At 35.7% G+C, this 26,557-nt stretch overlaps 1 protein-coding gene and 1 long non-coding RNA gene across 2 annotated transcripts; both read left to right on the top strand.

Moving 5' to 3' along the window:
* The first annotated feature begins 12,199 nt into the window (after positions 1-12,199).
* LOC142643644 (serine carboxypeptidase-like 13) lies at positions 12,200-16,030 on the top strand. The gene is made up of 5 exons (XM_075818345.1): positions 12,200-12,595; positions 14,565-14,710; positions 15,002-15,078; positions 15,184-15,320; positions 15,408-16,030. Exons 1-5 carry the CDS (start codon positions 12,471-12,473, stop codon positions 15,412-15,414), a joined length of 492 nt encoding a protein of 163 aa, XP_075674460.1. The 5' UTR covers positions 12,200-12,470; the 3' UTR covers positions 15,415-16,030.
* Positions 16,031-20,036: 4,006 nt separating this feature from the next.
* On the top strand, positions 20,037-21,514 carry LOC142643645 (uncharacterized). The gene is made up of 4 exons (XR_012845895.1): positions 20,037-20,121; positions 20,207-20,338; positions 20,458-20,529; positions 21,459-21,514. It is a non-coding gene; the product is annotated as an uncharacterized LOC142643645 (long non-coding RNA).
* The last annotated feature ends 5,043 nt before the right edge of the window (positions 21,515-26,557 follow it).

Raw genomic sequence — 26,557 nt, 5'->3', positions numbered from 1 at the left:
ATTCTTGGTGATTCTATACTCAATATCGCTTGGATCTTATCAGAATTCGCTTTGTTTCCCCTCTATGAAACCATGAACCCTAGGAACTTCCCTGATGAAATCTCGAAGGCACACTTACTTGGATCCAGCTTCATGTTGTATCGTCTAAGTGTGTTAAAGGTATCCTGTAGGTCGTCCAAGTGTTTCTTCTCGTCCAAGCTCTTCACTAGCATGTCATCAACATAAACTTCTACAGTTCATCCTATCTGTGGACAAAACATGTGATTGACCAACCTTTGGTAAGTTGCCTCTGCATTCTTCAAACCAAAGGGCATCACTCTGTAACAAAACAAACCTTGACTGGTAATGAAGGATGTCCTGCCTCGTCCATCCTTATCTGGTTATAACTTGAGAAGGCGTCCATGAAGCTGAGTAACTGATGACTTATTGTTGAATCTACTAATTGGTCGATGTGTGGCAACTAATAACTATCCTTGGGGCAAGCCTTGTTCAAATCAGTGAAGTCTACACACATCCTCCACTTGTCGTTAGCCTTCTTAACCATCACCATGTTAGCTAACCAATCCAGGTAATAAACTTCCCAAATGAATTCTACTGTGGTTAACTTCTGAACTTCTTCTTTGATAGCCTTATCTCGCTCAGGAGCAAAGACCCTCTTCTTATGACAAACTGGCTTGGAAGATGGATACACATTCAAGTGATGAGTAATGACACGTAGGTCGATTCTTGGCATGTCTTCATGACTAGAAGCGAACACGTCAATATTCTTCCTTAAGAATTGGACGAGGTCTTGCTTCGTCTTTTCCTCCATACTTGTTCCAATTCTGGTAAGCTTCTTAAGGTTATCCTCGTCCAAAGGAACGTCTTCCAATACTTCAGTAGGCTTTGCAGTAACCCTTCTTTCCTCTATATTCATCGTCTGTACATGTTTGTCCATAGCCAACATGGCTAAGTAGCATTCTCTAGAGGCGAACTGATCTCCTTGTACTTGCCATATTCCATGCTCTGTTGGGAACTTGACAGATAAGTGGTAGGTAGATGTCACTGCCTTTCAATTGTTTAGAGTTGGTCATCTAATGATGGCATTATAGGAAGACGAACAATCTACGACGAGGAAGTTCACTTCCTTAGCTATCTGTTGCGAATATGCCCCTACCACAATAAGTAGAGCAATAGTGCCCACTAGTTGTACCTTTATTCCTCCAAATCCAACTAAAGGTGAATTCACTAGATGAAGTTGGTCTCGTCCAAACCTCATCTGTTGGAAGGCAGGGTAATATAGGATATCTGTTGAAATTCCATTATCTACCAATACCCTTCTAGTTGTGTAATTCGTAATGAGCAAAGTGATGATGATTGCATCATCATGTGGATGATGGACCCTTCCAGCGTCTTCATCTGTGAATGTAATGGCCTGCTCATCTGCCCCCTTCGTCCTTGGAGCTTATCCAGAGAGTTAGACGTTCTGCACCACTTTCAAATATGTCTTCCTTGACTTGGAAGATTGCCCTACTGAAGTTCCTCCTACAATAACTCTTATATCCCCAAGTGGGGGTTATGATGGCTCTTCTACCTTTCATTTAAACTTCTCGTCCTTGTGATTTCATCCAAAGAAATTTCTCAACTTTCCTTGTTTGATGAGATTTTCAATTTGCTGCTTCAAATCATAGCACTCGTCTGTATCGTGCTCATATTCTCTATGGAAGCGACAATACTTGTTCTTATTGCACTTATTAGGATCCCTCTTCATCTATTCTGGCCACTTCAAGGATGGGTCATCCTTAATCTGCATAAGCACTTGGTCAAGCGAAACATTCAAAGGCGTGTAATGCTGACTTCTTCTTGAAGACGAACTTGCCTTCTTGTTATCTCTATCCTTCTTCTCTCCTTTTTTAGCCTTATTTGGACGAGGGCCTTGTTCTGAATGATGAGAGAACTCTGCTTCCATTCGTTATGCTTTCTTCCTCTTCTTGGCTATGATTATGCCTTCTGCAATCATGAAGCTTTGGGTTGAATGGATGAGTTCAGCCATGGTCTGTGGCTCTTGTTCATAGAGCTTGTGAATGAATAAATCTACACTAACTCCATTGTAGAAGGATGCTAACAACAACTTATCATCCATCTCGTCTACTGTCAAGGCTTCCCTATTGAAACTAGTAATGAAGGACCACAAACTTTCATTGTCCTCTTGTTTTATGGTCAACAGATTGGACGACGAGCGTTTATCCCTTTGTCCTCCGATAAAGTTGTTGACAAACAACTTACTCAACTCCTCAAAAGAACCAACAGTATTTGAAGGTATTTTAGTGAACCACACTCTTGCCGGCCCCTTAAAGGTGGTTGGAAAGGCCCTACACATTATCTCATTTGGAACTCCTTAAAGGTGCATTGTGGTCTTGAAGGTTGCAATGTGGTCACAAGGGTTGCGCGCTCTATCATAAGAGTCCAAGGAAGGCATCTTGAACTTGGAAGGCAGGGGATGAAAGGGGAATCAGTTTGATGAGCCAAGTCATCTACAAGATTCGTTCTTTTCATATTCTCCCTCATCTCGTCCATGACTTTCCTCATTTGATCCATCTCCTTCTCCAAGTGTGGCACTCTACGTGAAGTGGTACCCCTTGATTGATTCTTGCGCTTCACATTTTATCCTTCTCTAACTTCTTGACTCTGAGCTTGTCCTTCTATACACTATTCATGACGTTGCCTTCTTTGGTTAATCTCTTAAGTCAACTCTTGGTTCTAACGGATTAGCTCTGCCATGGCAGCTGCCATAAACTGCATTTGTTGGACGGAAGGAAGTTGCATGGCAGGTGCTGACTGGTGAGCGTGGCTAGGATGGCTGGAAGCATTTCCACTCTCCTGGTGGCCTAGACTAATAGCCATTGACCTTGTCTGGACCATACAGCCTTTTGTCTAAGAAAGATAAATTGCAAAATACAAATTCAACTTCCCCACAGACGGCGCCAACTAATGATGTACAGAAAATCAGTAGGCTGAATGCTCTGGGCTTCAATGGACTTGAGGTTGTCTAGAAGGTCTAAAAAAGAAAGAAGTACAAGATCAAAGGTAACCGGGTTGAACTGGCCAAGAACCCTCCGATGCTTAAGTTAGTTTTTCTTTCTAAAACTCAAGAATTCCAACCTTTAAAAAAAGGTGGAAACTTACCTTCATTTGATATGGATGAGTCCTTTTATAGTGAGTCTTGGAGCGGTTACTTGTTTAGTAACTTCCTCCACGTGGATGGAAGTTGGAAGGTTTAAGCTTAACTTCCTCAACTGCTATAGAAGTTGGAAGGTTTAGTCTTATCTTCTACAATTGCTATAGAAGTTAGAAGGCTCATACTTATCTTCTACAACTGCTATTAGAAGTTAAAAATATAGTGGAAAGTTAGAGCGATGAGTGAGGATGAAGGGAAGGAAGTACCTGACAAGACTAGATGAAGAGGACTAGACAAGGCTCTTGGACAAGATGGCAGAAAAGAAATTATCAGAAAAGTGAAGGGTAAGAGAGAGAAAGCACGTATTTATAGGGCCCAGAGGTGGGGTCATTGAAATGACGCGGACCAACCAGAAGCTGGCATGTGGCATTTTTCTCGAAAAGATTAATCAACGCGACAAATTATAAGCAAAATTCTCACTCATCGCTCTAACTTCCCACTAAGTTCTTAAATTCTAATAGCAGTTGTAGAAGATAAGTCTGAGCCTTCTAACTTCTATAGCAGTTGTAGAAGATAAGACTGAACCTTCTAACTTCTATAACAGTTAAGAAAGTTAAGTCTGAACCTTCCACCTTCCAACTTCCATCCACATGGAGGAAGTTACTAAACAAGTAATCGCTCCAAAACTTACTATAAAAGGACTCATACATATCAAATGAAGGTAAGTTTCCACCACTCCTAAAGGTTGGAATTCTTGAGTTCTAGAGAGAAAAATTAACTTAAGTATTGGAAGGTTCTTTGCTGGTTCAACCCAGTCACCTTTGATCTTGTACTTCTTTCTTTTTCAGGCCTTCTAGACAACCTCAATTCCATTAAAGCCTGGAGTACATCATTAGTTGGCACCGTTTGTGGGGAAGTTAAATTTATATTTTGCAATCTATCTTTCTTAGACAAAAGGCTATATGGTCTGGACAAGGTCAATGGCCACTAGTCTAGATCACCAGGAGAGTGGAAACGCTTCCAGCCATCCCAACCGCGCTCACTAGTCAACACCTATCATGCAACCGTCTTCCGTCCAATAAATGCAGTCTATGGTAGCCGCCATGGCAAAGCTAACCCATCAGAACCAAGAGTTGACTCAGGAGATTAATTAAAGAAGGCAACTTCGTGACCAGTATATAGAAGGACAAGCTCAGAGTTAAGAAGTTAGAGAAGGAGAAAATGTGGAGCACAAGAATCAATCATGGGGTACTGTTTCACATAGAGTGCCACACTTGGAGAAAGAGATTAATCAAATGAGGAAAGCCATGGAAGAGATGAGGGAGAATATGAGAAGAACAAATCATGTAGATAACTTGGTTCATCGAACTGATTCCTCCTTCATAGCTTCCATCAACGGTCATCCCATGCCTTCCTAATACAAAGAGAGTATAGCCAGATGAGCTACCAAGTGTACTATGTGCTTACAGGACTACTGTGAGAATCCCCACAAGGGAAACTCCTTTCAAACTAGCCTATGGAAGTGAATCAGTCATACTAGCAAAAGTGCACATGGCCAACCACAAGGTGATGAGGTATTAGGACAAGGAGAATGAAGAACAAATTTGTCTTAACCTCGATCTTATAGACGAGGTAAGGATGGATGCTGAGCACAAGATAGCAAGATACAAGAATCTTATGGCTACACAACATGATGCAATGGTGAAACCCAGACGATTCAACATTAGGGACCTCATCCTAAAAAGGGTCTCCGTGGCAACCAGGAACCCGGCCCATGGAAAGTTGGGACCTAATTGGGAAGGACTCTACACAGTTATCAATTGCAAAATGCAAGGATTATACTACTTGGAAGCCATAGATGGACAAAAGCTAGAGCACCCCTAGAATGTTGAGCATCTAAGAAAATACTATTAATGAAGGGTCAGCCTAGATAAGCATCATCATGGATGAAGTTGAAGCTATGTTTTACTTTCTCCATATTTATTTGTGTTTATTGCTAGTACTATATGTCTTTAATATTTTAATTCCCTAAAAGTGCATTAGTTTCCAACTTTTGCACTGTCTATGGACGAATTTGTGATGGACAAGGTCATGTACTTGGTCTGTCTATTTGTATATCGGTATTTTTAATTCCCTAAGGCACTAGCTTCAAAGCATGTGCTACGCTTGTGGACGATGTTTATGTATATACAATTTGGATTCCAAATGTATATAATGTTGTGAGAATTTCTAATTCTTATGTTATTTTCATTCAAACTAGTCCACAAGAAGGCTAAAAGCCCAAGACGAGTAAAATCTCTGGACGCAGGAATGTAACGTCTATAAACTTTCCTTAAAATAAGGACGAAACAAAGAAAAATAAACATAAGGTATATTCGTCTAATCAATGGACAAGGTAAAAACCTAAGGTATATTCATCTAACCAATGGACGAGGAAAAACGTGCACATAAAAATACTTAAAATCCATGGTTGAATTTGACTAGTCAAACAGTCTGATCTTTGGACGAGTAAATGTTGGAAACGTCTTACCCAAAGAAGAATAAAGGACCGTCTAGCCTATGGAAGAGAGATAATGCAAGCTATAATTCAAATTTATGGATGAATAAAGCGAGCAAAAGAAATATTCATAGACGAGTTATATTTGGAAAACATAAAGAATGGTAAAGTTGTTGAGCATGAAAAATTTATTCTAACATGGATGATGTAAGCAAAGGAAATCCGTTCATGCAAACAAGACGATATAAAATGTCTTCATGAGTGTACATCACAATTAAAACCATAAAAATAACATGGAAGATGTAAACAAAGGAAATTCGTTCATACATAAAACATACAACATGTTCAACACCAAATGAGGAATGAAAATAGAAGTAGACATTCATTCATAAAATTTAAAAAATGGTAGACAACCACCGTCCAAAAACCCTTGAGTTGTTCAAAGCCAATGAAGGCAATTGTATTTGTTTCTCGTCCATAAACTTGGACGAGGAAATTGTACTTAAATAATTTTGAAATAAAGCCCAAAACAACAGGCATCCTCAACAAAATAAATAAATTTTCTAAGAAAGGAAATAAATTACAGGGATAAACCACTGGGGGCATCACCCCTAGACTTTAGGTTGTCCTTGTTAGCATTAGTGGCATCCTGGGCAATTTTAGTTGAAGCATTGTCCACCAAGTTGACGTCCTCAGAACTAGTAGGAAGAAGGGAACTCTTTGTGGTAGTGGGGATTTTGAAAGGATCAAAGTCCATCTCAGGGTAGGCCTCCTTGGCATCAAAATGTAAGTCTTCATAGCTTACAGCATAGTGACGATCTAGATGAATCTTGAACTCATTTGACTTCATAAAGGCTACAACGGCTTCCTTCTGAGCCTTCTCCATAGACGAGGTGAGCCCTAGTACTTTCCCCTCAAGGTGGGTAATACGGGTCTCCTTTTTAATGGAGTCTGCCTTGAGCTCTTCCACCTCATTCTTTAGCTTCGTCTCAACTACCAGAAGACGAGTGACCTCTTCACTTTGCCTAATTACTTCCCCCTTTTTCAAGAGGACCTCATTAGCCAGCTCCTTACTTTTCTCCTTAGCATCCTTAGCCTTATTACAAAGCTCCTTGGCTTGGGTGGATGCAGTGTAAAACTTCGACATGGCCTGAAAAATAAATGGACGAGGGAGAGTTAGAAATTTTCTTTAAATTTCTTAGAAAATGAAATAGAGATAATGGAAAACTACTTACCTTAAAAAGGTCATGGATGGCAAAACGTTCAAAGTCCTTCACTGACATGTTGTAGCAAGCATTCACCTCATTTTCAATGACAAGTCCTTTGAACGACCTCCAAGCATAACCCTTGTCCAACATCAAGTTAGGAGGATGCTTGGCTGGCTCTGAAGGATGAATCCTACGAGGAGCTTTGGCTGCAGGAGGAGGAAGGTTTTCTAACAGGACAAATGGAATGGTTTGAACGGGAACCAAGTTCACTACTGGGTCGTCCAAGTCTACTGTCGGAGGAGTAAACTTTGGAACCTTTAGAAGAGGAGTCTTGCCAGACTTTTGCTTCTTGGAGCCTCGATGACTTGGAAGGTCACCAAGGTCCACAAAACTGGATATGCCCAGTTTTCTAGACAACCAAACGAGTTGTATTGTCCTGGACCTGGACATCCTCTTCACCCTCAGTACCACTGGTAACAACCTTCTCCTTGTTTTCTTTCATGGTAGCCAACCCTATGGCAAAGAAGGCAAAGTTGGTAATACATATAAAATAAAATAAAAATAAAAAATAAAAACTATCCTTGTGAGCAAGATTTTCAGCAGTAGGCTCAAGACCAAGTCCCCAAGTAGCTAGACGATTGAGGTTCACCAAGCTGTGGAAGGACCTCTCAGGGAAGGCATGAGCTCTGTCAATACACTTTAAATGAAACTATCCAAGTGTGGACGAGTAATAGCTACATCAATATAAGAGAAGGTTAGACGAGGAAAAAGTTAGATAAAATAAATAAAAGAAAGGAAGAAAGACATACCCTCAGGACGAAGATGACCTAAGGGACTGGTAAAAGGAGGGAAAGGGGCACTATTTACATCAACTAGGTCCCTAGGCCAATTTCCAAAAATAATAAAGAATTCTTTCTTCCAAAGCCTGTCAGAAGAACTACAACCCTTAATCAAATTTAATTGAGGGCCCCAAAAACCATCCTAAGTTGCATCTCCTGGAAATCCTTTAAGGGAAAACCAAGAACCCCAGACGAATAATGCTCGTTTGAGAAACTACTATCACTACTATTACTTGTACTACCCTCACCACTCTCATAACTACTACCACCACTTCTAGGGGACACATCCCAGTACTCATCTATCTCTCTTTCTAGACTACTACTAGATGCAGACATAATTGGAAGAATGAACAAAGACGAAAACCTAAGGATGAAAGGAAGGAAGTACCTAATGAGACTAGAAGCTAAGGACTAGATGAGGCTTTTGGACGAGATGGAAAAAAAGAAATTATCAGAAAAGTGAAGGGTAAGAGAGAGAAAGCACATATTTATAGGGCCTAGAAGTGAGGTCAACGAAGTGACGTGAACCAACTAGAAGCTAACACATGGCATTTTTCTCAAAAAGATGAATCGACACGACAAGTCAACCAATGAGATTATGACACGTGGCACAATCTGGAACAGTAAAATTCAACCAGAGTAAAGACAACATGTGGTGCAACTATTGACCATTAAAATGTTAACGCGTGTCAAAACCAGCAATTATACTATAGTGTTCTGGACGACCCTTGGACAAAGAGGGCAACTAATGGTCAACTAAAAATTTGACTATCTCCAATTCGTCCATAGTGTCGTCCATGACCAAAAAGGTGGGCCCAACAAAAGAAGGTCGTCCACCATCAGGAGGTCGTTCGTGGGTATAAAGATCGTCCATTAGTGAAGCACCTGGACAACCCCTTTACACTTAGAAATTCTCAGAATAAGTTTATATCCAAAAGCTTATAATTCGGACCATGTTCTACTATTACAAATTATGAGCAAAATCCTCACTCATCGCTCTAACTTACCACTAAGTTCTTAACTTCTAATAGTAGTTATAGAAGATAAGTTTGAGCCTTCTAACTTCTATAGCAGTTGTAGAAGATAAGACTGAACCTTCTAACTTCTATAGCAGTTGAGAAAGTTAAGTCTGAACCTTCTAACTTCCATCCACGTGAAGGAAGTTACTAAACAAGTAACCACTCCAAAACTCACTAAAAAAGGACTCATCCATATCAAATGAAGGTAAGTTTCCACCACTCCTAAAGGTTGGAATTCTTGAGTTCTAGAGAGAAAAACTAACTTAAGCATCGGAGGGTTCTTGGCCGGTTCAACCCAGTCACCTTTGATCTTGTACTTCTTTCTTTTTCAAGCCTTCCAAACAACCTCAAGTCCATTGAAGCCCGGAGCATTCAGCCTATTGATTTTCTGTACATCATCATAAATTATCACTCTGATCACACTTAATCCCTTAAACTAACAAATAAAGCCGCCCCAAAGTTATAACTCTATTTCAGTGTCCCTCTTACCATTTGTTTGTTATTAAGTCAAATGGGATTTAGCATTAAAATACCAATTTATCCATCTCTACAAAACAGACAGTTGAGGGTGAATTGATTTTCAATGCTAAATTCCTTTAGAGTTAATAGGAAAATAGAAAACTTGTAACATAATTTTAAAATGGGGGGGGGGGGGGGGTGATCATGCATTTTAATAATTTAAGTGGGTGTAGTGCATGTAATCAGGGTAATAATTTATGGTGAAAAGTATAATTTCTCTTTTCACTTTCTCTTTATTTTTTTGTTTTTGTTTTTCCTTTTCTTCATGCAACGGAGGATATATTATATTAGATTTGGAAAATTAAATAGTAAAGTGGATTGTTCAAAGTTACAAAGCCAATTCGAAACTTAACCGCCAATGTGTGTGTGTTGAAATACTTAGTCTTCTCAAAAGAAAAAAACAATGGGTTAATCTCACATCGAAAAATTAGTGTGAGTTAAAGAGGTTTAAAGCCAATGTTGTGTAACAGTAAAAAAAAAAAAACCATTTGGTTTGTTAGGACATATGTGATTCAATGTTAGGAACATATGTCACTACTTTATGTAATTGACTAATCTTTTGACAAAACGCATTTTACTTGTAATTGGGTAGATCTAGGATGTTTTTGATGCTTCAAGAAACCTTGTTTCAAGTTCAAGTGTCAAAGCCATGCAAGTTTGTCCAAGATTCAAGTGTGAAAGTGTTGTTCATTAAAACTCAACAGCTAGCATCTATCGAGCCTTAAAGAGCTGTTCTAGCCTCTGGCTCAATAGCAGCTCAACAGATAGGGTATTTGTCAAGATTTACGAAACTCAGAATTTCTGGTCTGTTTTTCATCCAATCTGTGATTGTATGTTTGGGCTTTCTTTTCTCACAACCCTAGACATATAAAAGGATTATTTCAAGGGTCGTCAAAGGTGACACAAGTTGCACAAGTGTTAAGCAAAGTTTGTTCATGCAAATTGTGACCAGAGACAGAATTTGCCCTAGTTCATCTTTCTTGTGAAGAAGTTGTTGTGTTTATGTATGTTAGGGTTGTATGACCAAGGAGCTTCTCAATCTTCATCGTGTGATGAACTAAAGAGCTTTACAGCCAACATTTTTCTCTAGTTGATAATTGAAGTCGCGTACTAGGATCCGCGCAATTGGTTAGTCATGTACTGGGAGCCGTGCATTGAAAATGAGAGATTGTCACTACAGAACAAGTCCAATTGGGTATTGGGGTAAGTGTTCAACTGGAGGCTGGTATAAGATACTAGGATTCCTTTACTTGTAACCGCTTATTGTGATAATAGTGAATTCTCGGAAGTGGTGACCTTAAAATCACCCAAAGGGGTTTTTGCCTTGGAGGTTTTCCTCATTCGTAAACAAATCACCGTGTCAATTTATTTTCCATTGCATACTCTAGTTAATTGGTGATTTGTTTGTGCTACCACGCGTTTGCATGTTAATTTGATTAATTAATAAACTTGGCTAATTAATTAATTAATTCATCACAAAGGGTTAATACATTCTTGGTCTATCATGGTTTGCACACAAATGGGTTATCTACTGTCCCATTAATAATAAGTAAACAAATGCAAAGAACTTTCTAGCTCAACTATAACCTTTCTTAGTGTTTCTAATTGAAACATGAATCAAATTTCTACTCTTTATTGTAATCATGAAATCATCCCCCCATAAATCTCACCAAGCTAGCATCATTATGATGATGATGTCGATGATAATGATAGTATAAGTAACTCATCCCGTTTCAAGCGTGAAGAAAAGGAGTTGTAAGAACAAAATGCATGGCCAAATATTGTAAGAGAGTTCCTAGACAAACGTGTTACATTTTTTTCTTCTTTTCTTTCTATAATACAATATTTAACATCATTATCGATGCCATCCGTAAGTCTCAATTTTTTTTTTTTATATAAACAAAAATAGGGGTTAGCTAGGTTACACCAGTCACCGGGCAAGGCACTAAGGTTAAAACCCATGGGCCAACCCATGTGGATGTCCACCAATGAACTCCTGCTAGCAACGGGACTCGAACTTAGGTGGGTTAGACAAAGTATCCGAACCTTACCAGCTAAGCCAAGCCTAGTGACAAAGCTATGTTTGAATCGAGGGGGCAATGCCCCCCTAGCCCAACAAGAAAAAAGCACATTTGTATTGTACATAAATTTAATTCTGGCCCATGAAGGAAAAGAAGGGAAAAAAGCCTATGTAAATTTTTTCTTTGGTAGTTTTTATAAAGAACTATTGATAATGGTAGAGTTAGTCAGTGGCAGTGTTGTTTTTTTATTGAGTGATTGACATGGTTGTGTTGTTTTGTCTACTAGTTTGTCAATTTTTATTTTTGATTTTTTATAAATAGTTTGACATCTTTATAATTATATCAAAGAGACAACAAAGTATTATTAGGTAAATAATAAATCTTAGCAACAATCTTACCAACAAATTAGTATTTTGATTAAAAAAAACAAATAAGTACTTTAGTTATGATTTTTTTTAGCCCCCCTCCCTTGATAGTCTGGCTCCGTCCCTAGCCCAGCCACCGTTGGCTTAAGTCTCAAATTTTGTTGCGATATAATAGTGGTCATATAATAATATGTTCAGGTGTAATGGGTAAGGGAAAATAATAAACAAATACATATGCTTTTGAGTTTTGACTTTATCTGCAATTTTAAACATATGCTTATGTATGCAATTTTAAACATGATACTTTTTGACTTTTGACTTTTGACTTTTGAGACTTGAGTAATTTTTTTTTTTTTTGGGATTCTTGGGGGCCACGTGATGTTTATATACGGTCAAACAAACTTTAATATAAATTTTGAAAGTTGGACGAGATACAAAAAATTACGGTATAAATTAACAATAAAGTTAGGTCGAATTTTTAATTTGTGACTTATGGATGGCATTGAAAGTGATGTTAAATGTAACATTAAAAAAATATATAAAACAAAATTCTGTCTAGAATCTCTCTGCTACTTCAAATAGCCAAGACACAGGCTCCATTTCTTGCTTGCTTTTGTTTTGGAAAGTATGGTACCAAAAGCAGCTAAACATCAGCCTCTAAGAATTCTGCAGATTAAGGGGGTATTTGGGAGAAAAGTTTGAATTATGTTGTTTGGGTGTTTTTAATATACGTATGGGTGAAAATGTGTTTGAAAATGTGTGTAATGTTGTTTAGAATACGAAAATATGTGTTAGAACTAATCTAACAAACACCCCCTAAGCTTAACCCTTGTTGATGTTCTTGGATGGGTTTGCATCTACTTCTGCTGGTTTTATTAGTAGCAGCTGCCTCTGCAAGCTCAAACACTTCCAAGATTGTCACAACTCTACCTGGCTATACTGGTGAGCTTCCCTTCACGCTTGAAACCGGGTAAGGTTTTATTATTGTTGTCATCATCATCATCATCATGCTAGTTCGAGAAGATTTCTTTCTGGTGGCACAAAATATTTTGAGAAATGAACAGTTGTGCATTTTAATTTGCTTCTTACTTTTTTCTATGTGTGTGTGTGGATAATTTGATGATTGCAATGTGGATGAGGGATTTCAATTGAACCTTTGACATTTCAATTGCAAACATCAAAAAAATGTCACAGTTGAGCTAGAAAGCTTTTGGCTTTTGTTTATTACCTCTTGATGTGACTGTAGGGGTATGTTAACCCACACTTTTTAATGTTTTTTTGTTGGCTCTTATATTTTATACTTGCTTTGTCACTTTGAATGATCTATTGTACTGTTTTATTATTACTATCTATACTACTATTTAAAATACTTCCCTGTTTGGTATCCTCAATTTTTTTTTTTTTTTTTTAAATATGGCCCTACACCCATATGTTTAAGTAGAGATAAAACTAAATGACAATTTGGTAAAAATACAACTCTAACTTTCACTAAAACATTGCCTAAAAAATAAGATCATTCTCCTATTGATTTTTAAATTGCATTATCAACTTATAAATTAAATTCTAAAAATAAAAATTATATTTATAAAATAAAAACATAGTTTTTTTCTATAAAAAAAAGTCTCATCGCCCACATGAAGCACGCGTGACCGGGCTGGTTATTATTGTTATTATTAATTTATTATAATCTATTATACTATTTTAACAATACAATTCAGTTCATGTGTTAGTATATGTACAGTGAATATGTATATGTAATAAGTAGGGGTGTCCAACCGACCAACCCACCCTCCCGTGTCCGACCCGCCACCACCCTATCCAACAACTCCGACGGTCGAACGCGAGTTCCAAACTCTCTATCTCAACCCCCACGGGTCGGTTGCGGGTTTTCCTTTCAAAACCCATGAAGCCCAACCCACCCATAAGCTTCAACCTTTCCGGCGATTTGTTTAGCTTTCTGGACCAAATCCAACAAGATCTCCTCGTCGTCGAGATCCGTCGAGATCTAGTCCAGATCCTTCAAGATATGGTGAGATCTCGCTGCTATCCGACGAAATCTAGGCTGGATCTAGGCCAGATCTTGATAGATCTGGCCAAATTTTGGCCCAATCTCAACAGATCCGGCCAAATTTTGGCCCAATCTCAATAGATCCAACCAGATATTGGCCAGATCTCTACAAATCCGGCCAAATATCAACAAATCTGGCTAAATATCAGCCCTAGTTATAAAACCCAAGACCGAGACAAAAGAACCGACCAAATCATTAGGTTGGTTTTAGGTTATATTTTTATCCACCCAAATTATTTGGGTCGAGTCCAGGTTGGGCACAAACCCAACCTGGCCTGATCCGTGGACAGTCCTAGCAATAAGGAGTGTGGCTATCACTCCTCTTTCCTAATCTAATATAATATATTCCCCTTTGCATGAAAAAAGGTGTGAAAGAAACTCTATATATATATATATATATATATATATATATATATATACACTTCAAAATTTATCTTGAACAAAGTTATGTATAACTAATCGCCAACCTTCTAGACCACAATTTATTTGCCATAACTTTGACGTAGCAGATTGTGAATGATTAACCATCACCTACACATAGATCCATTCTTTTTTCTTCACAAATCACACTCTATCACGTTGCAATTGTGACAAAACGTTATGAAAAATATTGTAATTCTAGACTTTTTCCTCAAAGAAATAAAAATTCCTTTTTGTACTTTGCAAATAGGAGCACCATCAATAACTGTTATAGGAAGGAACCCGCAAAATTGTGTGTAGTTAATATAATCTCACCTAAAAACTAACATTGTGTACCCCAAAACAAGAATCTTGACTTTTCCAATGAATTTTATTATTACTAAAAAAAATGATAATAATGTGTAAATAGCAGTAGATACTGATTTATTTAGTTAGATATTGGTCCATGTAGATACATTGGTGTGGGTGATAATGAGACCGTACAATTATTTTACTATTTTGTTGAGTCCCAAAGGAGCTCTTCAAGGGACCCTCTTGTGTTATGGATGAGTGGAGGGCCTGGTTGCTCTGGTCTTGCTGGTATCTTTTTTGAAAGTGGTATGTTACTCTTACTCATCTTTTCATTCATTTTAGGGATAATAGGTATTGAATTGGAATGTATATTTTAAATTTTAAAATTGTACCATTGAATTTCTTGAGTTAGATGTATGTTATGTTTTAGGTCTCATCCACATCACATGCAAGATAATTAGCTAACAAAAGTATTTCCTACTAACTATTTATAGAGGATTCAAGTTTTAAATTTGGTCCTGGTAGGTACATGAATTGTGTCTAATTTACAAATTAAATTTCAACAATCTTCAAAATGTATATCTCACAAATATATAGATCCTATAGCCTTCAAACTTGGAGATTACAATGGGAGCCTACCAACTCTTCAGAATAACCCATTTGCGTGGACACAAGTATGAATTTAATTGCACTAGTTTGATTTTTATGCACGTTTCATATCAACTTTATTATAACAAAATTTTAATCCATCTTATTGAAATGTGATGATGGTTTTTCAGAGCCTCAACATTATATATATGGATGGACCAGTTGGGACTGGATTCTCTTATTCAGAGCGCTTACATGGCTATATTATAGGCGATTACAAATTTGTAGCGCAAACCTATGAATTTCTACAAAAGCTGTGTGAGAAAATGTATGATAATAGAATACATTTAGTTTTTTCAAATTTTATTTGATGAGGTGTTTAAATTTTTCTAAGTTAATTTCAATTTTTATGCAGTGGTTGAATGAGCACCCTCAATTTTTGGAAAATCAACTCTATGTTGGTGGTGAATCGTATTCTAGCCTACTTATACCAATACTTGTGCAACAAATTGTGTTAAGTAATATTTGTGGATGAGGAGGATCCAAACTTATCGTAAACTCTTCCTATTAACCTTTGTACAAAGTTTAAATCAAACCGGTTTGGAGCTATCTTTTCTAGCCCATTGTGTGACGATGTATAAGATTATCCACTCTCTTCAATTGCCACATAGTAGGTTGGAGAAAGATAACTCCAAATCAGTTTGGAATTAAACTTTTTCCTTATTCTCTATGTTTTTCTTTTGTTAAATACCCAAGTCACCATAACTTGGCTCTTCTTAGAATACAATGAAACAATTTAGTGAAATGTCTCAACTTTCAATAGCACTAACAATTACTACTACTTACTGATGAATAAGGAAACATATTGCATTTTTTATTTTTGCTAACAAAAGAGCCATGATATCTACAGGAAGGATTTTATATATATATATACACATATACACACACACACATATAATTCAGGTACAATGTCTTAAGTATTAAAATTTAAATTCTTCAATTAAATTCAACCATATAGCACATTGGTACCCAATAGTGCAGCCAATTAATTGTTTAATTTAAGTAGAGAAACTATGGTACAACAACTTAGAGACTATATTTTAGTTTAGAATTTTTCTAATAGTTGCTCCTTGGTTTAAACCTAAATTTTAGTTAGGATCCTCTTCCTTTGAAAAGAATCAATTTTATGGTTGATTAGGATCATATATTGTAAATATAAAAATGTTTCTAATGCATCATTTAAATTTTTAAATAAGACAAGATACAAACAAAATAAGCCTAACTTCACCCCTCCCATAAACATGAACCAAAATTCTTTTTCTTTGAAAAGAAACACTTACAACAAGCTAAATACTCTCTCTAAAATTGGCAGTTCGATTTTGTTGTTGTAGGTAATGAAGCTGGAATATTGCCAATGATTAATCTCAAGGTATGCAATCCAACCATATTTTATCAATAAGATAGAAAATGGCTTTAGAATATTGTTTCCAATAGAATAACTTTCTACTGTTTTTTCAAAAATATTTTAAGCATTGTATTTTGAATATCAAAGTTTGGTTGATTGAATATTGTTAAATTGTCATTAGGGGGGTATGTGCTTCAAAACCCAAAGACAGATTCATTCATTGACACAAATACAAGAATCCCTTATGCTCATCATCTGTCTCTCATATCAGATCAACTCTATGAGGGAATTCGATGTTTAACAACTTTCTTCTTCTTCCAAATAGAGGTAGAAAAGAAAATTCTATATGAGTTATGTGGTGGGCCTTTTTTGTAATGTTGGGTTGGGCTGCCTCCTGCCATACTAGGCCAAAAATGTTCTGGATTAGGGAGTTGGGACCGATCCAATTGCAATCCACCTTGGTTCGGCTTGTGCACAAACTATGCCCGTTGGTCAAGATTTTTTATTACATACCCATGGCAGGTAGAGCTGCTATGGGAAATTACGGCAGGCAAATATAATAAAGATAACAAAGGAAATGCATTCACTATTTAGACAGAAGTAAATAAAGGGCAGCGACAAGGAATGCCCTTATTTATGAAATAGCATAAATAATTATGTAAGAGATAGTAATAAGCTTATTGAATCAAAGAAAGAGATGTCAATTTGCCATGCCAAGTTATGTTATAGGGCCTAAGTCAAGAAAGGAACCATTTCCTCAATGCGAATAATCTCCCCAGGAAGAAATTAACTACTTTGAGGGAACGGGCCTAAATGATCTGTGCCCAAAAGGATCTTTTGCCTTTAGCAGAGAGCATGGGCTTTAGAGGGAGAGAGGGAATCAACCTATCTGGTGCATGCCTATCATTCTATTCTCTCCATTTTGTTTTCTTTTTCTCTCTAATTCTTTCTTTATTTTCTTTTCGTTTTCTTTCTTAGTGCTTACTTGTTGTGATTATCTTCTTAGAGGTTACTATTACTCTGTTTTTTGCTCCTCCTCCCCCTTTGCTGTGCACGGCAAGGGTCATTTATATAATGTCTGTCGTGGTTGGCTGTTACTATTTTAGTCTTTAACCACCTTTGTCTAGTGTGGGTGTCCTTGTCGACCATTACTGATTAGTCAGTTGCTCAACCAGCACCACTTACCTGTGTTAGGATGTGTGCCCTTAAATCCTATTGTATGATGTTATGTATGACTTAATGCTATGAAAAATAAAGTTGTTTTATTATTATCTAAAATAATAGTAACATGAATATTTGGACATTATCATATAGTCTATGAAATGCATAGTATGTAATTTATGTGAAAAGTCACAGAAAATATAAATTACAAGTTCTTTGTAAACCCAGAATTATAATTTTCATCTGTGAAAACTATAACGTATCAACTAATATGATTTGTCTTGATCATGGAAGTGGAAACTTCTAGTTGATATGTTGATATATTTTAAGAGTTAAGACATATTGAACTGGACCGCTGTGAGATTTATTATTCTCTTAACGACTGTCAAATGAATAATAAATCTCACAATTTCTATTTGCATGAACTCTTAATCCTGAGAGAATAATGGACATGATCATAAGGTGTAGGTTGCTTTGATATATCAGGAGTGAGATCTAAAATCACGATCAAAACCTCAGTATGTTAGGCAACCACATTTAGTATTGATGGAACATATATTCCCAATCTGAAATTCATAATCTCTTAACGGAGATATAAAATATTCCCTTGAGATAAGTTTAATGGGTTTGGTTATTTAGAGTGTTAGGCCTAACCACTTTAGTAAGGAGTTACCAAAGTATATATTTATGAAATTGAATTTTTTAAATATATGATGAATAACTTAAAGAATTAAATCGGGTACTCAACGATTAAGATGTAGTAATCTTCAAAGTGGCAATCTACATTTATGACTTTGTATTACTATGAATATTTTATGAAGGGATTGCATGTATAATAAAGTCTTAGGATATAATTTATTAATAAGGCCTAGAATGCAATTATATTTATATAGTGGTATTAAATATAATTAATGGTAATTTTGAACTTGTTAAGAGTTGACAGAAAAGTCCAAAGCCCATTAGAACTAGTGTTTTATTGGTTCCTTTTGGTCCCATTCTAAGCCACACACTAAAACCCAATTGAAAAAGCCCAATAGGCCAGCCCAATTAGATAATCAGTTAATTATAAACGAAGAAACATACAAAAAAATTTTATTAGAGAATTAGAAAAAAAGAGACATCATTGTCAAATGGTGTGAATGTGTGAGTGAAGCCACTCAATTATTCTCCCTTAAAAACTGATTGAGAGACCACACTTCTTGGGCGTAAAGTAAAATTGGAGTGAAAATTAAAAGTGTTCCCAAGTACTTCTAATCTTTTGTTTTGAATTTCACTACACCAAGGTATACTATCTTTCTCTTAAATTCTGAAATTTACATAGTGCATGTTATCAATCATGAATGAAATAGATCCATATTTGTTGCTTTTTGTATTGGCTGGATACAGGCTGATGGTGTCTGGGCCTTACGCGTGCCTCACTTTTATGTTCGTCCAAAACCTGCCTGCTGCTGATGCGTACACCGCGGTCTGAAGGCTCATCTGCACATTTTGCCGTTCATCCTTAACTTCTTATGGTGTGAGTTGTTTTCTGATTTCTCATTCTTTATGGCTTGCTCCCTTAGGGGCTGGGCTTTACTTGATTGTGGGTTTTTCTTCCTTCAGCCCACTCTTTTGTTCCTTCCTGTAGTCTTGTTACAATTTCCTACCGCACCACTCTGCTATTCCTGCTGTGGCGTTATTTAACCCAAGCCTACTGGGCCTCTTTGGGTCTGCTACTTATTCTTCTTTTAATGACTCGGTGTGATCATTGGACTTTTTACTACATTACTTGCGGGCTCCTGTGTCCCGTTTATTTCCTTTTGGGCAACCTTGGCTCATTTACTTTCCTTGAGCATCCTTAGCCCTTTCTAATTCTATGTTTCCCATTAGCTTTTACTAACTCCTTGGGCTTCCTTGACCCAATTATTCTATCATTCATCCTTAGGGCTTATGGACTCTCCATCACCCCTCACTTTCTTTACTTGCATTACTTCGGGCCCGTTGTAGCTGCTGTGGCCCATTCTCACTCTTCTACATCGCATGCTGCCCATGGATTTGCTAATTCTCTCTTTTCGGGCCTTTTTAGGCTCATTTGCTTCCTCAAAGTCCAATTGTTTGCTTTATGGACCCATGATCCATTATTCCGCTTGAGCTTAATGGCTTTTCTATCCAATTACTAACTCTCTTTTGCCCACGTTGTTGGGCTTCTTCTTCCTACTGGGCTTCCCAAAGTGGGCATCAACAAGTTATTTATATGTAAAGCATTTTTTTTTATTACAATAGGTCAATAACTTATAAACACTGTCTGATTCTAGCAGCCTTCTATATCCACTCTTATGTAAGCCTGTACCAGCATGAGTATTATTTTAAGTTGCTTTCCATTATTGTCTTTTTGATAATGCTTCCTTAGCTTGTATTTTTTTTTTTTTCTCACTAATTATGAATCTCTTCTATTCAATGCAATTACATGCTAAACTCTTATTTTTCATGCTTTGAGTCAGCCAAAACAAGCTGCAACGGAAATTATGTAGATATAGATGCTAGCAATTATCAATGCTCATCAGATGTTGATGCTATCGATGAGGTTAGAGGATCAAAATATTATTTAGACTTATTTCATCATCAAATTTCAATATGCACTGAGAATTGGTGATCACTTGAATTTGCAGCTGACAAGTAATATCAACTCGTTACAAATTTTGGAACCATTATGTAGTAATGGAATCCCAAAACCAAATGAAGACGTAGAGTCAGTTCGAAGATCTCTCTCAGAAAAGTCTAGTAATGTACATTGGTGTTGTGTAATGCCCCTTCTCTCTGACACTCAAACAAATTGTGTGTGTGTGTGTGTGTGTTTTTTTTTTTTTTTGTGTGTTATTATATCAACAAGTATCTAAGATATTGGTTTAATTTCATTCAGAGCTATAATCATATGCTCTGCTACGTCTGGGCGAATAATAAAGGTGTTCAAGAAGCTCTTGGAGTTCGACCGGTATGTGTAATCTATTCATATATCACAAAATCTGACAGGATACTTTTGCACTTCTATTTTAGTTATTCATGGTGGTGACATGCCAGGTTTCTTACCCAAATTCCTCACTTAAAATGTGCAAAAACCATTTCAACAATATTCAAAGTTGTTATTAAGCACATTTAATTATCTCTGTCACTTCCTATCTTGGGTTATAGTCACAAAAATTTCATGAACATGAAAATTCTCAAAATGTTTTTGGTCTAAACCTCTTATTTCATTCATCAAGTAAAGTGTTTCTTTGCAAATAATTAGTGACTACACTCACATCAAGGACCTTCTTTTTCCTCTGTTCCCCCACATTTTTGCCACCATAGCATCAAGGTATTGGAATGCATAAACGTACCTTTTTCTTAATCAATTATTGAAATATGTTTAGATAGGTAACGCCTAAATTTTGGCAACAAAACTTCAACACCTTGTTATTTTTATTTTTTTTCTTTAATTGAAATTGTGGCTTACTTTTACTTCTGCTGTCGAAATTTGACTTAGTGCAGTGAATATCAGTTAGCAAAACTAATATAAGTCTTAAGTAAGCAACAGTACTAAGTAATATACCAGGATTAATGCACCTGATTTCATCAAAACTCTGGAGTTAAGACTGCTTGAGTAAGAGCAATAATAGAATGGGTGACTAATACATTCTTTTTAATCCAACAGTGGTGACCACTGACCACGACATGTCAGTTCCACACATTGGCACACAAAAATGGATAAATTCTCTCAATTTAAGTAAGACGAAAGCTGGAGAGTATGGTCTGTTAATGGTCAAACTGCAGGGTGGGTTTCAAAGTTTGCGAATCTCTTAACAATTCCCTCCCCCCCCCCCCCGGTTTTTTTTTCTTCTAATCAGGAACCTGAACTATGTTCTCTCTCACACGAGCTTGCAGGTACACAAAGAAGTTGATTGGTGATACTTTTACTTTGAACTTTGCAATTGTAAAGGCAAGAAATATCCTTCACTAAATTGAACTCTAAATGATGTCTACAAGTAGAAATCTAAACAAGCTTGCATATATTCTTTTTCCTTGTACAGGGAGCAGGTCACATTGCTGCTGAATACAAGGTCAAGGAGTGTGCTGCCATGATAGATAGGTGGATGGCTTATTTCCCTATCTGGTTGAAATTTTTTATCTAACATTGTGAAAATTCTATGTCACAAATTTATTATTCCTCTCTCTCTCATAAGATCATAGCCATGAAAAACCCTTTTGAGTTTCATACAATAATATGGAACCAATTTAGGACTAAAGCAGCTATTGTCCTCCATCCATTAAGGTTGAGCTGGTTTGGTCCAATACCCAACCTATGGAAGAGGCCTCTACAAAAAGGGTTTAAAGGAAACCTAAGACCTGCTAGGAGATAAAAGGTATAAACACCAAAACCAGAAGAAGGAGAACAACATCATTCCCCCTCTACAGGTAGATGAGGCCTAAATTCACAAGGAATCTGGTATCTACTTACAATGGTATTTAGTCTACTAGCATCCAGAGTAGACGACACCTCTGGGGCACAACTATAGATTACATTTTCTTCCTCCTCTTAGTCTTAAGGAGGATTAGGCGACTTTCTGGACAAGCTAGCCTCAGCCCCAGAAACCATCCTACGTTGCATCTCCTCGAAATCCTTTAAGGGAAAACCAAGGACCCCAAACAAATAATACTCGTCTGAGGAACTACTATCACTACTATTACTTGTACTACCCTCACCACTCTCATAACTACTACCACCACTTCCAGGGGACACGTCCTGGTACTCGTCTATCTCTCTTTCTAGAGTACTACTAGACGCAAACATAATTGGAAGAATGAACAAAGACGAAAACCTAAGGATGAAGGGAAGGAAGTACCTAACGAGACTAGAAGACAAGGACTAGACGAGGCTCTTAGATGAGATGGCAAAAAAGAAATTATCAGAAAAGTGAAGGGTAAGAGAGAGAAAGCACATATTTATAGGGCCCAAAGGTGGGGTCAACGAAGCGACGAGGACCAACCAGAAGCTGACACATGGCATTTTTCTCAAAAAGATGAATCGACACAACAAGTCAACCAATGAGAGTATGACACGTGACACAATCTGGAACAGTAAAATTCAACCAGAGTAAAGACAACATGTGGCGCAACTATCGACCATTAAAATGTTGATGCATGTCAAAAACCAACAATTATACTACAGTGTTCTGGACGACCCTTGGACAAAGGGGGCAACTGATGGTGAACTAAAAATCTGACTATCTCCAATTCGTCCATAGTGTCGTCCAGGATCAAAAAGATTAACCCAACAAAAGAAGGTTGTCCACAGTCAAGGGGTCGTCCGTGGGTATGAAGATCGTCCATCAGTGAAGCACTAGGACGACCCCTCAACACTTAGAAATTTTCAGAATAAGTTTATATCCAAAAGCTTATAATTCGGACCACGTTCTACTATTACAAATTATGAGCAAAATCCTCACTCATCGTTCTAACTTTCCATTACGTTCTTAACTTCTAATAGCAGTTGTAGAAGATAAGTCTGAGCCTTCTAACTTCTATAGCAGCTGTAGAAGATAAGACTGAATCTTCTAACTTCTATAGCAGTTGAGGAAGTTAAGTCTGAACCTTCTAACTTCTATCCACGTGGAGGAAGTTACTAAACAAGTAACCGCTCCAAAGCTCACTAAAAAATGACTCATCCAAATCAAATGAAGGTAAGTTTTCACCACTCATAAAAGTTGGAATTCTTGAGTTCTAGAGAGAAAAACTAACTTAAGCATCGGAGGGTTCTTGGCCTGTTCAACCCTGTCACCTTTGATCTTGTACTTCTTTATTTTTCAGGCCTTCCAACAACCTCAAGTCCGTTGAAGCTCGGAGCATTTAGCCTACTGATTTTCTGTACATCATCATAAACTATCACCCTGATCACACTTAACCCCTTAAACTATCAAAATGCACAAATAACGCCCCAAAGTTATAACTCTATTTCAGTGTCCCTCTTACCATTTGTTTGTTATTAAGTCAACACATGATTTAGCATTAAAATACCAATTTATCCATCTCTACCAAACAGATAGTTGAGGGTGAATTGATTTTCAATGCTAAATTCCTTTAGAGTTAACAGGAAAATAGAAAACTTGTAACATATTTTTTTTAAATTGAGGGGGGAGGGGGGGTTGATCATGCATTTTAATAATTTAAGTGGGTGTAGTGCATGTAATCAGGGTAATAATTTATGGTGAAAATGTATAATTTCTCTTTTCGCTTTCTCTTTAGTTTTTATTTTTGTTTTTCCTTTCCTTCATGCAACGGAGGATATATTATATTAGATTTGGAAAATTAAACAGTAAAGTAGATTGTTCAAAAGTTACAAAGCCAATTCAAAACTTAACAACGTGTGTCTGTGTTAAAATACTAGCAAAAAAAAAACATTTGGTTTGCACACAAATGGGTTATCTACTGTCCCATTAATAATAAGTAAACAAAAGCAAAGAACTTTCTAGCTCAACTGTAACCTTTCTTAGTGTTTCTAATTGAATCATGGATCAAATTTCTACTCTCCATTGTAATCATGAAATCATCCCCCCCCCCCCCCCAAAAAAAAGTAATAAGCAAATTAGAAGATGCAGCAGTTCATCTATATATTACTAAAAGTTAAAGGGTAACATTTAATGTTGCTACACTCACATTAAGCCACGTCAGCAGCCATGTCATTATCAATTTTTTTCCAATTTTTAAACATTTAAAGTGAATTAAAAACTCTATTATATTACAATCAAAATATCATATTTAATTTATCTTACTATTAACTATTCTTATATATTATTAAATTTTCAATTCCATTTTAACTTTTCATATCTCCACTACTCTCTACCTTAACTTTCTTCAACCTTTCTCATTCCAATTTAACTTTTCATATCCCCACTACTCTCAATATTACTATTATTCTATCTTTTTATCTTCCTTTATTTTTAACTCTTCTTATTTTTATTCTCATACTATAAAATTGTCATTCCCTCTCTTTTTCTATGCATAATTTCTATTTTTCCACACACAAAAGCCTCTCTCTCTCTCTCTCTCTCTCTCTCTCTCTCTCTCTCTCTATATATATATATATATTTTTTTTTCTTCCGTTTTTGGTATATGTAACAGGTTGACCATCAAAACATACTGATGCAATATTGAAAGCTCCACCAAATGCATCTCAGAGATCAATTTTAGACTACTAGAAATCAATCAATTTGCTAAAATTGGAATTGACTGGTAATCCAACTTGATATGATTTAGTTTTGTGTTTTATATTGTTATTTTTTTTATTCTCATTGGTTTTTAAATGTTATATAATTGCATTATAAAGATAGTATATAAAAACATAATATTATTTTATTACATAGCATAACTAAAATAATATGGTGTTTATTGCTATACATTTCATTTTTACTATTTTTCTTCTTATCTTATTTTATTCAACATTTAACTTTAGCAAAATCCTCCATATTATAATTATTTATATTCTGTCTCTTTTTATTTTTAAATTAAACATATAATATTTTTAAAAATTCAATAAATAAAAATTGTTCTTATAAAGTCTTCCCATGAAATGTTACAAACACTAAATTTATAAATAATAATAATAATAATATCAAGTTAAACATATCATAAAATAAACTAATAGTTATGAATATACTAACTTCATGGCAGCAAAATGGAATAAAATAAAAATAAACGTTACAATATGCATATTTAGTACATTAGAATTATCATCAAATTTGGAAAACAATAAGATGTTAACAAAGAGAGAGAGAAAGAGATTAGTAAAAGAAATCAAACGTCAATTAAATAAATTAATTAGTAACTGTTAATTGGAAAACAAAGAGGCTGATAGCTAAAGGAGTAAAAAATTAATTAAAGATGAAGTTACGAATATTATTAAAAACTTTACAATGCAATTAAATAAATCGTTAAATTCACTTAATTAAATCATATAATCAACAATTAATTACAATCACACAAAACGTAAACTTGAAACTAAGCAAACTCTAATCTAGAAAATCATATTTATTATCAAAACTAAAAGGAAGACGTTCTTCAGTAATAATATAAATATATAAGAAATAAAGATGAAAATTTTCAAAATCCTTTTTTTGACATTTCATTTAACATTATTTATAAATAATAAAATATTAAAAAAAATCTTTAAATGCTTATATTCTTCACAAACCACGACTTTTAAAATCTAATGAAAGGTCCTAAGAATTTAACTCTCATTTAATGCCTCTATTATGAAAATCACTAGCCAGTAAAATATGATAATCGTAAGAAACGTTATAAATGAGATCATGAAAAAACTAATTAGCCACTATTATTATGGAATAAATGTCTTTTTTTATGCATTTAAGAAAATGAAATGTATAGAGTTTACTTATTAAGATATATGTAAAGATTCACGTTAAAAAAATATGTAAAGGTTTTTTTGAAAAAATAAAAAAGTATATGTAAGGTTTTTATTAACTTAAAAGATAATGTAAAACCAATTTTTAATTACTACAACCGTCGCTACTCTATAAATCACACACAATACTATATTTAATTACACAAACTGCAAAGTCAAGCCTTTTTAGATATACACCACCATATTCAACTTATAAATTACAACCCAAATCAATCATACAATTACACAATCAAAGCCTAAACATGTAACATGAATTACCTTATAAATTATTGCTTGGAATTTTCACAATTTTTGAAAGAAAATCGCCAAATTTAATTTTTAGAAAACATCAAGACAAGGTGAATTTTAATTTTTTTTTTTTTTTTTAACTTCCATAGAAAAAAATATTACCCACATTATTTCAACCCTTATGGAAAAGAAGGTTTACATGTAGCATGGAAAATTTGTTTAATTGACTTAGAGATGTAAAAATTAGTCAATCGACTATGGTAGAATTAAGGTTTTAAATTTTAAGTAAAACAATCCAACAATAATAAAAAATTATCTTGTGATAAATATAATTATA

Source organism: Castanea sativa, chromosome 7, assembly GCF_040712315.1.
Source record: "Castanea sativa cultivar Marrone di Chiusa Pesio chromosome 7, ASM4071231v1".
Classification (NCBI taxonomy): Eukaryota; Viridiplantae; Streptophyta; class Magnoliopsida; order Fagales; family Fagaceae; genus Castanea; species Castanea sativa.
This window is presented reverse-complemented; position numbering and strand designations above follow the sequence as displayed.